At 36.1% G+C, this 17,705-nt stretch overlaps 1 protein-coding gene across 32 annotated transcripts in view; it reads left to right on the plus strand.

The window, feature by feature from the left end:
• DLG1 (discs large MAGUK scaffold protein 1) overlaps nt 1–17,705 on the plus strand; it is a 164,229-nt gene that overhangs the window by 123,882 nt on the left and 22,642 nt on the right. For 31 of the 32 annotated variants that reach the window (XR_009743243.1, XM_061452840.1, XM_061452844.1 and 28 more), the window contains 3 exons: nt 8,990–9,104; nt 15,541–15,717; nt 16,653–16,722. Coding sequence is in view for 31 of the 32 variants with exons in the window: in XM_061452840.1 (XP_061308824.1) it covers nt 8,990–9,104; nt 15,541–15,717; nt 16,653–16,722 (362 nt within the window). In the remaining variant the exon portion in view is untranslated. Of the gene's footprint in view, nt 1–8,052; nt 8,299–8,989; nt 9,105–15,540; nt 15,718–16,652; nt 16,723–17,705 lie in introns of those variants that run through there. The other variant, XM_061452866.1, reaches the window with a different exon arrangement.

Here is a 17,705-nt window from a genome sequence, read left to right on the forward strand (position 1 = left end):
ATAGATTAAGTATGATAGGAACATTTGGAAGACACTTGGGACCAATTCACTTCACTCCCTTTAATTGTATATGATGGTTTGTATGTTCATGGATATGGTGGGGAATGCTAATTTATGTTTTCATATCCTACCACATTAGATCTATTAGAAATTACCCATTTGTCTTTCTCCTCAGATTTTTGGGAAAAGAGGATTTTTGCAAGCAGTTCTTTCATAGAAAAGTCTGAGTAGGCTGTAGAAAAATTAATCTTGGCAAAACTACTGTCATGGAAAGGGTTGAATTTTCAGTATCTGTCTCTTCAAATCCATGGTTTATGAAACACTGGTTGCTGGATTTGGGATAGGCTGATATGGTTGAATGATACTGCTTGTATTATATCTCAGCTCAAATTACATAACTGCTGACTTTTTCCCTTAAATCTCAGAAATGTTCCTTAGTTACAGAACTGGGTGAAAACAGATGTAATCTCATTTCTAAAAATGCCTATCTGGGCATTCATTTATTGTGCAGCAGTTTTCAGTAAATTTGAGAGATGTCTTATAAAATTTTCCTACTGTACTGAATCATATTACAACAGTTTACCAGCACCTTTTGGGATATCTAAAAGCCAACTAGGGAATGTGAAAGTATTTTCCTGTTTACAAAAGTGACTCACGCATCAGGTACCACTTTGGTACAGCAGTGTCACAGCTGTAGTCAACTGACTGCGTTTTCTTCTTGTAGATTCTGTGCTTTATCTTGCAGCTTACCTAGGATGTGCTTTTATAAACTGTTGAGTCACCAGTTGGGTTGTACTTGTACATCCTTTTATATTACATATACGCACACACATGTGTATATAAAATCTCCCTAGTTGCACAGATCAGTGGGTTTGAACCTGCTAGGGCTGGATGCTGCAGAAGAGGGGTCTGTGGTATGTGAACAGCAGAAGTTTGGGAAGTCTTGGAGTTATCCTTTAGAAGTGTAGTGGGGAAGTAGGGATATTGTTCTCATTTTCTTCTTCATTTGGAAGCTTTTCCTTATTCCCTCACTTGTAATACAAATTTCTATCTCCTTTCAAGACAACATTCATTAATAAAAATGGATTTTGCTTTATTGTGAGTTCCACTGGAAATGAAGTACCATGACCTGCAGCAGTTTTAAAGAAAGTGATGTTGCTTCAGTGCACAAAAGCATTTTGATGAGCCATTTTCGTTTGTAGAAGTTCCTGACCCATTTCATTTTTTTGTTGCAGAGACACCTCAGTGCCACACTGCTGTCTTCTTTTGAGTTTTCTACAGGTGTAGAGTAGCAAGGAAAATTTGTGTATGAGTGTGGAAGAATGAGAGGAAGCTCTAGGCAATTTGGATGTATGTGTATCTTCTTGGAGTGGGGATTCAGAGATGGTTAGAATTATGATCATGCTACATAGCAGAGGTAGAGGAACATGGGAGTCTCAGGGCTTGAAGAGGCTGTAGTGAGGAGAGAAGCAGCAAGGGGGAAGTATAGGGCTATCTAGAGGTGTACAGCACTTAGAGGGCCCTCCCTTCATTTCACATTGCACTTTCCATTGTTATGTCCCCTACAGAGGTCATCTGAAACTTTCTTATGTGTTTTGAGGATGACATACTAAGATTGTTACCTCAAAATTCAGAATTCCTTGAAAGTTAGGTTATGCTGTTCTGAAAGGGTATGTGGTGCCAGTAGGCTACATAACTGTGTTATAGCTTGAGTGCATTTAAGTGTTTAAAAATAAGAAAAACAGCCAGATAAATACATTATAAATCTAAAACCATATTTGGTTGAGTTTGGATGGAGAATGATTTTGTGTATTGAACGTTTGTTTTTTTTTTCCTTATAATCTACAAGATCAGAATGGGGCAATTAATGTGTTTGTAATTGCAGTTAATTTCATACTTAATTGTGTCACCTGCTCTTGGAGGGGCTTGAAAAATTAAGCAGGCTGATGATGTGTGTCACTGGTCACCATGCCCTTCCCCCAAAGCAAGGGCAAAATTCAGAAAAGTAGCATCACTTTTTTTTCTCAAGGATCCGCTTGATATACAAAAAATAAAATTATAATTTTAACTACTGCAGCAGTCTCTTTTCTTGTGAGTTATTAGCTGCCTGTTATTTAGAGTTTAGAATCTACACTGATACTCTCTTTGTAATTCAGCTCAAATCCATCTCTATGTATCCATTTCATTTCTAAAACAGTAGTAAGACAGTTAAGTGATGAGATTAACTCCAAGTTCTTAGGTGATTGGGTGGATCAGTGTGGGTCTTTCCAAGAGAAGATTTCAAGGTATTTTTGGTAAAACCTCTGCTTCTGAACTTACATTGTTCATATAGGTAGTTAGCACACATTTTTTCTTTTGGTTTTATTAAAGGAAATAAGGGGTTTCTGTCACAAAATGTATTCAAGATTTATAGGTCAATCAAAACTACTCTTATGTTGTTAGCCAGATTTTTAGGTTGATTTTCATGTATTTTTTATTTTGAAGGAATGCATCCATCTACTGAAAATAAGATCCAAGTATGACAGCTTTGTAATTGTTTGTTGGTTTTTTTTTTTCTTGTCTTTAAAACAAGTGAGTCAAAGGGGAAAAAATAAAAAAACCAATGCTTTGTTAGAGCTCACCTTTCAGTGGCCAGTATTTGGCCAATTTTTCTGTTACTGACACTTCATCTATGCAGTGTTTTCTGTTGGAATTTAAATAAGAGATAACTAAGCCCTGGGAAATAGTATTACTTTCATGTGTATAAGCTAAGATTATTTTCTGAGCATTTGTCTTGAAATATATTGTAAATCTTCTATTGGTGGAAGTCCAGCTGGGGTAGCACAAAGCCAATAATGCTTTTGCAATACTTAGTTTTCAGTGTTTGTTTTGTATCAAGAGGGTAGCTGAAAAACAAAGGTAGTTTAAAAGAGAAATATATCCCAATTTCATAAAATGAAAATTTATTATAAAAAAATCCTGCTTTGGAATATGTGGTCTTTAGTCTTCCAAACCTTTGTTCCTGTGTGCTTGTACCTGGTTCTACTCATTTGCAAGTAATCCAGATTAGTCAGTTAAAGTATCTTTAAAATCATGCCCATTAAGATTAGAAGAAGGGTTCTGCTATATATATAGTCCTGATAGATGCTATAAGGCGGCTTATACATGTTTTAATCCTTTAAAACCTCACTTCTGCTCTCTAACATAATTAATAAAATTGCTTGTCTGTCTGAGTAGTGCAGCCTTTTACAAGATGTGAATGTGTGGTAAATCTTCAACAATAGTTTTGGTGAATTCACTTCAGCAGTGACTGGATCCAGTCTCTCTGATTTTTGCAGGCTCTGCAGGAGGTGTTCTTAACTAAGTACAAATGCAGTTTTTCTAATCTGTTTTGAAATACCATCGGCCTAGTCTTTCAGGTGATTAATGGAGTACAAGCTCATTAGACATTAAGAATGCATGAAAGCCACCAATAGCATGTGGAATACATTGTGGTCTCTCTCAGGTCTTGTTAATATAAAATGACAAGCATTGAAGCCAGATACCTCCTCAAAAATAATTTATGGTGCTTTTATTGTGGTCCATGCATTTTAATAGGTAACCTCTTTGCTCGTGTCTTTGAGTGGTAGTACTACATATGCTAAACTCCACAGCCTCTTCTGCTAACTTAAATTTATAGTACAGTCTGGAACAAGGAAAGGTATGCAAAACTAAATAGTACTTACGAATTTATCGAATACCAGGTAGTGGTACATGATTAGACTCATAAATACAGTTTCAGTCATCTACATGCTGTCGTAGTCCTGCCTCAGAAGCTTAGAACTGAAAACCACTGGAAGGTTAATACAAGATCAGTGTGGTGGTGGCCATCCTAACTCGCTACCATTTCTCATGTCGTTGGCACCGTGAAAAGGAAAATTGAATATTCTGAGAGTGGAGAAAGGACTATAAATCTGTAGTTATATAAAATTTATCATAGGAATCCTGCTTTGACAGATCCAGTGGGCCCTGCTAAAAGAAGGGCTTTCCACAGACAGATGGGAAGAGGGAAGCAAGGGGCATACTTTTTTAATTAAAGTGAACTTTTTCAGCTCTTCGTGGGTTCAATATATGTAAGATTCTCAGATTCTCAGTGCTGTGCTGCCATCTGTTCCCTGTATGCACATCTATGCTTCCTTGAATTGCTTTTCCTTCTGTGCTGTTAGCTTAATTTTCTATTCCTTGTCATAGTCTTCTATTCTTTTACCCCATTTTCTAGAATGTGTTCCAGACCAAAATAATTTTCATTGCAACCTCTTTTTCTCTTCCCCTGCCTGTGCAGACTACTCGCCATGTAGCCTCTTGTTACCCACCAGATAGTCCAGGAATGTTTCACTGGTCAGATCCTTTCTCTGAAGGTTTAATTTCTGTTAAACATTGACATTGAAAACACTACAGTTTTCTAGGTAAAATCACTTTAGGACTTCGGGAGCGGAGTAATCTTCTAGGATTTCCTAATTCCCACCCTACCCCTTTTTTTTCTCTCTTCTCCCTTTTTTTTTCTTTTTTCTTTTTTTTTTTTTTGCTGTGCAGTACATACAGACATGAAATTGAGTTAATTTAGTCTAGTTTTGCACCATCTGCTTATCCAGTATAATTCTAAAGTTTAAACTTGATCCCAGATGTATCCATCCAATGTTCTTAAAAACTGATTATATGTAAACCTGAGTAGGCTTTTTCTTTTTTCTTTCCCTTTGGCAATGGTGGGGCACTGTTGGGTAAGTGCCGTGAATTGAAGCAGCAGATGCTTGTGCTTCCTCAAGCTCTGTGTTGTGATAGCAAGTACCACTCCCTCCCTGCTCCTAAACTTACTGGAAACTTTGAGAACATTCTAGCCAAGAAGAAAGGCTGTTAATTCTTATGTTATTACTTCATTGCATTTCATGTTAGTCTTGCTGCATGTTACCCTTTGTTTGATGTATAATATTAGTGGCTTTCCTAAAATTCAGGACACCAGAAGAGATCATGAGTTAAGTCCTGTTCATTGCTGTTGCATATACATCAGGTTTCAGATCCTGGTTAAATTATTACGTGAAAGGATTGAGGGTTTGGATTGTGTGGTTCAGTCTTGTTTTTAATTTCATAGGATGTACAGGGGGATGTTTCTTGTGCCACCATTGTTTTTATTTAAATACTGTTTCAGAATCTCGGTGTTTTGAATGGCTGCGGAAATTGGAGACATATTTGTACCAGCCTAGTCCATTTGGGTTAAAGACAGTTTTGCTTTTTCATTTAAATAGCTTTTGTCCTTTGTTTAGTTACCCTAATGGTATTATATCAGAGATCAATCATTTTTCTCTTCTCAGCCAAGCTCTTCATTAGCTCTTAGCAAAGAAAGAGTGCCCTTTTTATCTTGCTTGCTGTGTCTGTTCCAGCTCCCAATTTCTGGAATGTTGAAAGTTTTATATTTATATGTACATTGTATGGTTTTGTCACACTTAGCCATGTTGGGAGTTTATTGTGCAGTTCACTGTATTTTAGGGGATAAAAATAAAATCAATTTTGTCATACACATATATATGTAATATTACAAGGATGCTTGAGAGGGACTCTTGATTAGGGACTGTAGTGGTAGAACAAGGGGTAGTGGGTTCAAACTTAAAAAGGGGAAGTTTAGATACAAGGAAGAAGTTCTTTACTGTGAGGGTGGTGAGGCACTGGAATACGTTGCCCAGGGAAGTTGTGAATGCTCCATCCCTGGCAGTGTTCAAGGCCGGGTTGGACAGAGCCTTAGGCGACATGGTTTAGTGTGAGGTATCCCTGCCCATGGCAGGGGGGTTGGAACTTGATGATCTTAAGGTCCTTTTCAGCCCTTACTATTCTATGATTCTGTGATTATGTATTTCCCATGAGAAATAATGGAATTATAAAGAAAACCATTCTCCAGCATTTGGGAGAATGTTGTGAGGATAAGCTGAATGAAATAGGTAATTTAGGTATACAGTGGAATTCTGTAAACATTGAAAATGTTGGAGAATATGAGAGTACATGAAGGTGAGGTATCACTCTCTGCTTGCCCAGTGCTCATCCCTAAATCCCTGAATACTTGCTTTCCAGTCAGAGGCAAGTGTTAAGCTAAGATTGTGCTTTTGTTTTTATCCAGTACTTCTGCTTTTATGTTATTTTATCTAAGAGGGTTTCCTACAGAGTCATCTCTGTCTGGTATATCAGTTTATATAAAGTCTTCCATTAGTGTAAATTTGATGCTACTTCTTTTCAATTTGCTGCCTTTTTGTTTTGTTTTGTTTCCTTTTGTTTAATAAGTAGTAAGGTATCACTTCAGGGATTGATTAAAAACAGGTGTGTAGGTAGTTACAAATTTGCATTTTGTTTGGATTTCATTTGATACACACATATCTCAGATAGGAGTCTGCAGTCTTGCTACCAGCTGTTGGCTATTGATGGTCCCCTCTTTTACAGCATGTAAGAGGGAGCAGCTGTGGACCATCTTCTGACTGCTGTCTTGCATCTACTTTTCTACATTTCATAAACTACCAGATGGCATCAATTTAATAAGAGATTGAAGGTGCTGAAGACAGTTCTGAATTACAGATAGAAATACAACCTCTCCGAGACAGATCAGCAGAGCTCAAAATCCCAACTGGTTTTCAGCCCAAATAATTTTGAGATTTCTATCCATGCTGTTCCTCCCAGAACCTTCTGTAAGAGGAATATAACTCAAATTTTTAGCTTGCTGTACACCATATTCCATCTGCACAGAGTGTTTAAGCTTTTCCTAAATATGAAATCTCTTGGCACCCCTTCTTTTTGAACATAGAGCCTTCTCAACCCCAGCCCATTAGTTTCCTTTTCGCTTTATTGGTGTGGCAGGAGCCTCTATGTAGAAATTATTCTCCTTTTTACTCCTACAGAAGTCCCTGCCACTCATTCGGGACTTACTTTCTAGGAGTTCTGATGTGAAAAATTAAATTACTCCAGGAGACTGCAAGACCAGCAACCCAAAGATGATATCTAGGATAGAGCTAAGTGATAGTAAGGAATAGCCTTCCCTGTTAACTCTCTTATGTACTACATGCTACATAGGAGGGTATCGATTCTTTCAACATTTGACACATGGTACTTTCTTAACAGAAATTTGTGGTCTTTTCCAGTATCTGTTGCAAAGAGCTGCAGGTATTTTCAGTACTGAACAGGCTGTAGCACTAGAAAAATCTTGGGTTATCTGATGTTTTCAATACTTGGTTTCCTTTCACAGGGAGGGAGAGGAGGGGAAGAGAGGGAATCACTTATGTCAGAAATCTCAGCTACCATTCGTACAGTATGTTTGAATTTGACAGCTTCGATCTTCCAGAACACCCAAGAAACAGATGGGAGGCTTAAGAGATAATTTCTCAGGTATAATGAGTAAAATGAAGTGACTTGGCTAAGGCCATGCAGTACAGCAGTAGCACAGCAGGAGTATGCTTCTCTCTCTGCATCTGGGTCCTTTCCCTGAAGTATATTGTTTTCTAAAAGATGTAATTTTTTCATATTCCTCTTAGGTTACCATCCTGTTACTTAAATTCTTTTGCTATTAGTGGTAACACTGGTACTGGTGGAAATAGTTTTTGTTTCTCTTGTTAACCAACCTCATCAGTCTGATTTACTGCTGGTAAATTACTTGATCTGGACTTTGTTAACATGCACTCATGCTGTCTTAAGAACTAACAGCCTTTGGTTTTCGAGGACAAAACTCAAGGTTGTTAAAGACACTGTGAATATTGCCATGTTCTGGACAGGCTTAATAATAGTTGCTAGTGCTTGAGCATCAGATTCATTAGTAACCATGATGAAGTGATAACCAGAAACTGGTTCACAGAATATTCTTCTGTAACAATTTTTTTTGTTTTTTTTTTTTCTTCTGTGGTTAGCTTGTGCTCACTGTTTGAGTTTGTGGGGAGAAAATGCCGCAGAATGCAATACGATAAATCAGTCATAGTATTTAGATAAGTGTTGAAGGAATCTTCAGTGATTTTTTTGCATTTTAAACCCCTGGCTTGCATTTCCTGTGTGAATTGATGCGGACAGGGAATAAAGGTGCAGCTAGGACGAGCAGCAGAGTACCCAGTTCAGCAGCTGCCTGCCGCACACACCCTGGCTCTCCTAGTGTTGACTTGTTCTAATCTGGCATCACGTGGTCTACTGGCAAAGGTGGTGGCTGCAGAACGTTTCTTTTAACTAGGAAGGTTTTACAAGTGGATCTGTTGATCCTGAAGTCCAAACTATTCAACTGAAGGAAAAACTAACTTGTTGTGAGTTCATATTTTATGCTGACAACATGTAAGTACCTCACTTCAGGAAACGGTTGTCCTGAAGAAGCTGTTATTATTTTACTTGCCTGTCTTTGTAACTAAAATCAAATGCATTTAGCTTAGTTGTAAAGATACACAGTGCTGTTTAAGAGCACAATCCGTTTTTCCAGGATTAACATTGTACATAATTCTTGAGAGGGAGTTAGAATCGCTAGTGCTGTTTAGAAGTGGATTGAAATTTATGTGAGAATTCTGGATTTTTTTTTTTTCCTTTGCTCAGCTCCAATGGAAACATTGTATTATTCAGAAGATGTTCTGCTTATTTCCCGCCTTGTAGTGCTAAATTCTTTATGTAATTCAAGTCCGGTAATTTTAGAGTACAGACACTTTTCATTTCCATTTCTTTAAAATTTCAAATATATAGTTCTTTATTATAAGTTTATGCATTTCACATGTATGTTTTGAAGTTTTCTTTTTGTCAGGGGTTAAACTTTAGCTGTATCAGTCTTTATTACTATAAAAATGATATTGGTAGAAATGGTTGTCTTAATTAGAAAAAAAATAGTTACTGTAACCTATAGATTAAACCCACAAAATTTTGAAGTGTAGTTTGCTTGTTTATTTGCTTTGTCTAATCACAATTATTTCAAATTTTATCTCAGTTAATTTAATTGCTGAAGTTCAAGGAAAATTAATTTCAATGCCTCCCTTTCTTGCAGAATACAGTCGTTTTGAAGCTAAAATACATGATTTACGGGAACAGATGATGAACAGTAGCATTAGTTCAGGATCAGGATCTTTGAGAACCAGCCAGAAGAGATCCCTCTATGTCAGGTAATCATATTTCTCATAGTATTGCTAGTGTGTTTCTTCTGCAGACTTGTATTTTTGTATTTGGATTTTTAGACAGTTATTCATTATTGAACTTAACAAATGTATGTTTATATGTAAAATATATTAAAAATAAAATTTCTTTTAGATCAGTTAATATAATGGTTTAAAAAAAAGTAATAGCCATGAGAGCTCTGTATGTGTGCTGTTACTTGCTTTTTATCTTGCTTCAGAGATCATAATCTTCCAGCAAAAACGTTCTGAAAGTCAGTGTATGTGTGAAGTCTTAATATATTGCTTAATTCAGTTTGTGGTTTTTTGACAGTAGTCTTCATATTCTTCCTTGTTCAGTTCTTGAATTCAGATTTGTCTCCCTTTACTTAGGCTTTGACATACTTCCATCTTACTTCCTTTAGCTTTATTTGTATTCTCAGCTTGTATTAAGAAAACTTAATTCTAGATCCAGTGGCATTTTGTTACAGAATATTTTCCATGGTAGCCAAGAGAGCAAATGCATCAAATTAAATGAACTGATTATTCTTCAATAATTTATTCATATAGAATTAAACATAAAGGAGGTTAAAAGGAAGTGGAAATATAAAAGAGCATGAAGCAGTTAAGAAAATAGGTGGTTTCACTGGGAAATTGTGGCAAGGTGCATCTTATTAATGTGCCAGCTAACTCCTACATCAATTATTGTACACTGGTACAGCATAATATTTCAGATAAGGAGTGTGGGGAAAAGGGTTGCATTTTTAAGAATAAATTTATTGAATTCCCCAAACCAGCTCATCCCTGGATAAAATAAGGGCCAGCAGTAGCATCTTGGCAGGGTCCAGACCATTTTAGTAGAGCAGATAAAACTTCCGTAGTGCTGGTTCTCAGGTTAAACTTGTTTTAAAATGTTGTACAACCTCGCTGGCATACCTGCTGAAATCCTAGGTTCAGGGGCTATTAACTTTTCCTATCCAAAGCAGATACATATAGTATACAAAACAGTATTGAGCTATGGGACAGGAAGCAAGTCTTACCTGAGTCATTGCATCTATGCTCAGGAAAGCCTCAGTCTCTACAGCCTGTTTTTGAATGCTTTGAAACAAATGTCCTCATACAGGACTTCTGTTTAGATTGACTATAACATACAGTTCTTAAGTTTTGACCTATCATTTTAGTAGCATTATCTGTGGGGGTTTTTTTGTTTTTTTGGTTTGGTTGGGTTTGTTTTGTTTTTTTGTTTTTTTTTCTTTGTCTTTTTTTGAGGGGGTATTTTTTTTTTTTACTTTAAATATTTTTGAACGTCAGAATTTAAAACTTAAAACTTTTTAAAATTTAAAAAGGGTAAATGCCTTAAATACTAAGCATAAGTGCTTGATATCGGTTGTCCATGTTTTAGAATTTCTACAGGTAGGTGTACATATGGATATTGTGGCGAGATCTTTCTCCTTTCCATAATCACAAGATTTATTGCTTTTAGCCCTCATCATATAACTAAGCCTAAGCAATTCTAAATGTTTTTCTTTTGCTTGGTTACCTATAGCCTGATTAGGTTCTAAACCGCTTATGCTCATGTTCACGCATTGGTCTGGCATCTTAAGCCACTGGCAAGCATTTTATGTTTATGTAGCTATTATTCCACTGATGGAAGTCTTTGAGCTTTTGACTTTGCCAGCTGCAGAAGAAAATGCAGCCCTCCCCAGGTTGTTGGCAGAAAAGCTTTTAAGACTCGGTAATCAGCCTTATTAAAAGTCAGAACAAAAATCTAAAATGCAAAAATTCCTCAGGAAAAGTACTTTCCCACCCACATCTCCAAACAGAGGGTGCTGCTGGGGCTTTTGAGATCTACTTGTCATCACACCAAAAGATGCCAAAGATTGGTAGGCAACTTATTATACACAGGATGGGTTCACATCTGTTCTGTCTGGTTTCTGATGTAATTTTGACCTCACTGAAGTAAGTTTTATGACTCTTTTCACATATTGCTAGATACTGGCAGAACATGTTAGTTATCCAGCCTCTTCCTTCTTATATAAGTCACTCTGGTATGAGCATCCTGTACTCTTAATTGTACCAATTCAAAGCCTATTTTAGTAACTGAAGTTACCTTTTTTTCTATAATATTTGGGTTTGGATTTTCCATAAAGGATTCCAGTTACATAACATAGTGCTGAATTGATTGGTTAATCCAACAGTAAAATCTTTATAGGCATTCAACCGCAATTGCAGAAAACCTATCGAATAAAACCACTCCAAAAATAATACTCTGATTTCTCAAAATCATGATAACAAAACAGCAAGTAATATCAGGTACATCATTATGTCCCTATAACTGAAACTTGGTATCTTTATGAATAGTCTGCCTCTAAAGAGTGTTTTGGAGGTGTTATATAGTATTAAGGAAAAGATTGTGTTTGTCTGAAAATAAAATTTGAAGTAAAATGCCAGATTTTTGTTCTTAACTGTATGTATATCAGTATATGGTGAGTACCAATTTAACAAACACTCTTTGGAAGGAAATGCAAATATAGCAATTCAGCAGCAGCTAACTCTCCATTTGTAAATGTAATACTACCCACCCTGTCTCCATCTCCTCCCCCCAACTAATTGAGATGTACTGATTTAATGGCTTTCCCTTATTTTTGCTTCATATTTATTTTGATCTTTAAGAGGAGAGAGATTCTTATACAATATTTCTATTTCGCATCTGAATTATATCTATATGCTATCCTCCTTCACCTGCAGATTCAGAAAGCAAATGTGAAAAGATAGCTTAATGGCTATATGAAAATATGTTGATAGGGAATAAATTTGATCCATATTGTATCTCATCTTGCATGCCAAATCTCAGTCTGTGCAATGTGCATAGAATTCAAAACTGAAAATTACTTTTCCCTTTGTGCATTTTTCTGGCATGATACATTTTAAATTCAAGTAATGGTGCTGATTTCTGCTTGAGTCAGAGCAGAAAATGGTTATGTGTCAAAGTGGAGTAAGCTTTACAGTTTTAAAATCGTTATGAAATCCTAACTAAATCAATTGAAAAAATAAGATCTGGCATTAACACTAGGCCTGAAAAGTGTATTTGCCTGCAGGAGGAGCTTAGTTGGGCATTCCTATGTTATTCTGCTAGTTAAAACATCTAGTTTCAAACAGCTTTCCTTAAAAACTCAGAATGAAAAAAAGGACCTCCTTTATAACCTGAACTTCATTCATTCTGAAGTGGTAAGATTAATTCATGTTTCATGAAATAATACACAGAGATGCTTTTGCTGCAGGAATTGCTTTGTTCAGCAAAAATACCCTAAAAGATGATATGCGTCAGAAAAACTTGATCAGCAGCCTGTGATACTGAAAGTAATTAGTATAGCCCAGTAAAAAGATGTTCTAGAAAATCTGGCACTGTTAACACAGCCATTAAAGTTTTGGCTTTGAAACGTAAGCACTCATGAAACATGCAACAACTTCACTTTCTGTCGACTTGTAAATGGAGGAACCAAGTTACCTTTTTTAATGCTGAGTAGTAGCTGAGTAATACAAGGTAAAATAAAAGGGAGGATGTGGTGCTTTCACTGTAAAGTAATTTTTAGGAGTAGTTGATCATCAATACCAAGTTTATTTTTAAGTAACTTTGTGTTTATAACTTACACTAAATAAATATATACATGGTATTGTTAATACCACGTATTAACAAGTAATAGAAGTCTCCATACAGGGAATTAATAAAGGAAACTTTTTTTTAATATACCAGTCTGTAGAAAAATATGTCATCTTGGCTGTGAAATGAGTTCTCATTTGGTGACTTGCCAAGCATACAGGAAAAGCCGTGTTAATCAGTTGGAATCCAAAGAGATTTTTGTTAATTCTGTTTGCTTTTTGTCTCATTTATTTTATCATTCCTGGTGTTCCTCTAAATTGTAGTGCAGAAGTTGTCACTACTGTGTGGTACTCTAATTCATCTTACAATAAAACTATCTTTATCAGCTTTGACGTCATCCTCCAATAAAAGTATTTTTCTTGAAGTGCCCTCACCAGAGGAGAGGTATTTAATGAAACAGCCTTCCATTGTGCAAAAGAACTATTCTGTGTAACCATGTATCTAGTTTGAAGAGCATATATTGATATTATGTTTTTATCCATTTATGCTTCTGTTTCACTTTTATGAATATTTTTTGTCAAGCATACAACACAACCGTTAATGCTGTTAGGCCCAGTTCACTACCCATATTTTACATTCAAACTAAAAGTTAGAAATAGTGGTGGTAGAAATCATTGCTTGAATGCTAACAAGAATTCTCAGGAAATAAATTTCATGATGCATTGAATTAAGTCAGTGAAAATGTATACAACTTGAATCTGCATTAAAAAATATGGAGTATGTGCAATGTATTTTGAGACACAGAATGATGCTTGTCCAGAGTCCTTCCTGAACAAATACGTGCAAAAACAATCTGGAGGAATAATTAGAAGGGGTATAATTTTCTTACCTGCAGTATTCAGGCTATTTCAAAGAAGAAAAGGGTTATAATTTTTTAAAAATAATTGGGACATTTCAAGTATGTTATGGAATTAAACTAAAACATAGTGGAAGTTGCACTGCTGAAGGAAGGTTGTATTTCAACCTTCAGGCTATTTCAAAATTGAAAGCCTAAATTTTTTAATGAATTCAACTAAAATTATCGCATGTTTAGATAGAGGGCTTTGTGTATCATGAGAGTAAGCTATTTTTAAAATTTCTGTCTTTTTCTAGACATTTTAGATATTTGTTAAAACTTTTAGCCCTTTCTGAAAAGTTTGTGATACTTTTTATGGCCCAAGAAAGGCATGGGGTCTCAGAGAACTCCGATTTTCTGGTAGACCTTATGCTAAAGATAAATTGATCTGACAGAAAATTTTAAACTTCTCTGTAAGCAATTTGTCATGAACAAGTATAGTTCAAACCCAAAGATATGCACTCAGTTCTTTAGAAAGGCAAAATTCACAAAGCTAAAATAAGTTTTGAAGCAAACGGCTCCAAACAAGTACTTACATGGCTTATTAAAAAAAAAAAAAAAAAAAAAAAGAATCAGGGATTAAAAATCTAGCAGAAAAAGGTACATAAGATCAGTGTTCAGCATGAAGAAACAAACTGAATTTGGACAAGGACACCATTTTAAAATCATTACGTTGCAATCTATTGGTGCTACTTTGTGATGAACTTGGAATCAAGTCTCTAAATAGAGACAGGGTATCGTTTAGAAGGTTCATCGCTGACAAACATGTGGCCTTACAGATGAAATCAAGTTGAGGTTTTTTTGGCCTCGGTCATACAGGCATGAGGTTCATACACTTATTTCAAATGTAAAATAGGAGTCCTTTATAAGGCATAATCTTAGTATTATTTTAGGATTTGTAAGGCATAATCTCTTAGAGTTTGGTAAGAGGGCTCTATTACCATTCATTTTCAAATCCTCATGAAATGCTCCATTGTGCTGGGAGAAAAATACTGTGGGTCTCTTCAGTTCCTCAGGAAACTGACCGAGACATAAAATGAACCAACAGGGAGAAAAGAAATTGGTATTAACCTAGATCAGTTCCACAGTATGGTGGACCATGTGCTTTTCTGGACAATTTTGCTATCATAAGCAAAACTAGGGGTAGGGGGTTAGGGGGAAAGGAGTCTGTGCAGAGCAGGCAAAACTGGGTCTGAGTAATAGCAAACTTGCATAAACCAACCTTGCTAGCAAAGGGAGTATTAATAAAACTGTAGTCACACAGCTGGTGTTCAGATACTACTGGTGCCTGTTATTTGAAAATGGGCACTTGGAAAATCCTTACAAGAAAGGCTGAGATTACCTTGGAATAGTTGGGAATTTTCCAAAAGAATGCACATATGGTTCTTTGCGTTCAGGCACGATAACAAAGTTGTTGGGGTTTGGTTTTTCGTTGTTTTTTTTTTTTTTTGGTTGTTGTTTTTGTTGTTTTTTTTTGTCTCTGTGAGCAGGATATTTACTTTCATTTTAAAGAAAGAGTTTTTACTTACTAAAATAATTCGAATTTATAATTTTACATAAACCACATTACAGAACTTTAAACAGTGCTCTATGCTGCAAATACTTGCTTGCCTTTTTTATCCTGGGCTGACATGTAACTTGCTCTGTGCTAAGTACATAATTTTAATTGCAGGAGGCATCTGCTTGTAGACCTGTTGCAAAGAATTAGTTTTGCTCTGGATTAAGTTTGTTCTCATGCCTTAAAACCTAGAAGTGTGTATGAATACTATACTACATATTGTCTCTCTCCGTGTGTGTGTATGAGAGAGTACATTCAGCTGCCTTGTTTTAAGCAGTTGACAAAATGAGGCATTTATGAACACAGGCAGCTTGCTTCATATTTTGTGCTTTTCATACTCCCCTGTGTTTTTTCTTTGCTTTATCAATGTCTTTTTTTTTTTTTCTCATTGTAGAGCTCTTTTTGATTATGACAAGACTAAAGACAGCGGCCTTCCCAGTCAAGGACTGAATTTCAAATTTGGTGATATTCTCCATGTCATTAATGCTTCTGATGATGAATGGTGGCAAGCACGGCAGGTAACTCCGGATGGAGAAAGTGATGAGATTGGAGTTATCCCTAGCAAACGCAGGTATGTCATATTTCATTACTTTGGGTTATCTGCTATTAAACTTCTGATATGATTAATGCATATATTGCATATACTTTGCTCTTCATTGTAAATTCTGTACACACAAGCCACTAGTTTGCTGGAATTACTTGGTTTTAAATAATGTGTAGTGGGATTCTGACTAACTTAACGAGAAGTTTGTTAAAATCCTATTTAGTTTTAGAAGTTGATAAGTCCCATTTTTCTGTTCTCCCTGTAAGCAAGGTATGGGCTTAATGACATTACATATCACAGTATCACAGTATCACAGTATGTTAGAGATTGGAAGGGACCTCGAAAGATCATCTAGTCCAATCCCCCTGCCGGAGCAGGAACACCTAGATAATGTTACACAGGAATGCGTCCAGGCGGGTTTTGAATGTCTCCAGGGAAGGAGACTCCACAACCACAATATGGGTTTAATAACATTGAACCATTTGTGTATGAAAAGGTGCAAAGTTAATTTTATTCAAATCATGACACTATCATGAATTCTTTCTACACAGAACCCAGAAACCTGTTAAATCTTTCTTTGTTGTCAGAATAAATGGGATGAGGTGTTTGTTGGTGTGATAGAAACCCAAATAGGAGATTAGGTGCTCTGAATCTTAATATCTGCTGTTGACTCAAAATTGAGGCTGTTCATTTACTGTGTCATGTTTTCTCTTTGCACCCTCTGGGTTTATTGAATCTATATAATCACAAAATACTCCAATACCCTCACAGCTCAGTACTTGAGAAATAATATCTTACTTTTCCAATGCAGTTCCCATTAGTATGCTTCCATTTTCTGGTGTCATCAGCAATAAAAATCTGTCCTACAAAAGGTACACCTATATGCTTGCATTGTAACAAGTAGTAACTTGAAGTTCTGGAATATTGCTGATTTACCATTTTTGTGATGTTTTTTGTGGCAGAGTTGAGAAAAAAGAACGAGCCCGTTTAAAGACGGTGAAATTCAATTCCAAAACAAGAGGAGATAAAGGGGTGAGTTAATGAAGCACTAATTACACCTGGCATTGTGAATGGTAACCTTTTTCAGTGGATTATCTATGCAGGCTCAGTTTCAGATTTTAGTGAAAAGATGAAATTTTGTCAAATAGAAAAATAAAACAATTCTGAGCACCAAAGCTAACTTTAATTGCCAGAACAGTGCTAATTGTTTAAAGAATTAGCTTATAAATATATACTGTCATTAATACTATAAGGTAATAGGAGTTGTAGATACTAATCATGTATTGAATAGTGCCATTTCTAACAGCTCTGCAAGTGCTGTTTATAAAGCAGTTTAGTTCTTTAGTCTGGTAGTGTGGATTGTATTCCGGGACTCCCTTTTTGTGGGAAGGAGCTTAATACCAATTTTCAGGAAATGTTTTTTTTTCATTAAGGTATTTATAAATGCATCAAGAAGACAAGGAAGTAAAGCTGAACAGGGTCCCTGTGGTGAAATGAGGTTTTACAATGTACACAGTAGGGAGACAGCATAAATTCTTTTTTTGCAATCATGGATGTAGCAGCTTTGAAGAATTTCATGCAAGGGCATAGCCAACAAAAACTCGAGGCTAGTGCCATTGCTGCCCAGAACCAGTCCCGGTCTCAACAGCTGTTTTTTCTTACTGCTGCTTTCTGTTGGCATGAAACCTGTGTGGCTGGGCTTGAATCATATAAAGTAGCCAATAGAAAAGAAAAATAACCCAATCCAAAAGAAATCCTGGTTTTCAGTTTAGTCAGTCCCTTGGTGCAGTTCGCTGTGCAATATGCAATCTCTGTCCGAGTACACATGATGGGAATGAGTAGTGAGAAAGCAGCGTAGCTACTTAAGTACCTATAGGAATGTTTGTAGCCAAAATTATAGCAATTTCATAATGGTACAGCAGCCAATTTTTATTATTTTGAGGGTGAGGCTTTTCTGCAATGTTTTGGTTGGTTTGACATGCGAGAAACAATTTCACAACCTCACAATTTCTACC

The sequence above is a fragment of the Pezoporus flaviventris genome, unplaced genomic scaffold, assembly GCF_033815535.1.
Source record: "Pezoporus flaviventris isolate CSIRO_AGI_PZ_B2104156 unplaced genomic scaffold, CSIRO_AGI_Pfla_v1 ptg000013l, whole genome shotgun sequence".
Lineage (NCBI taxonomy): Eukaryota > Metazoa > Chordata > Aves > Psittaciformes > Psittacidae > Pezoporus > Pezoporus flaviventris.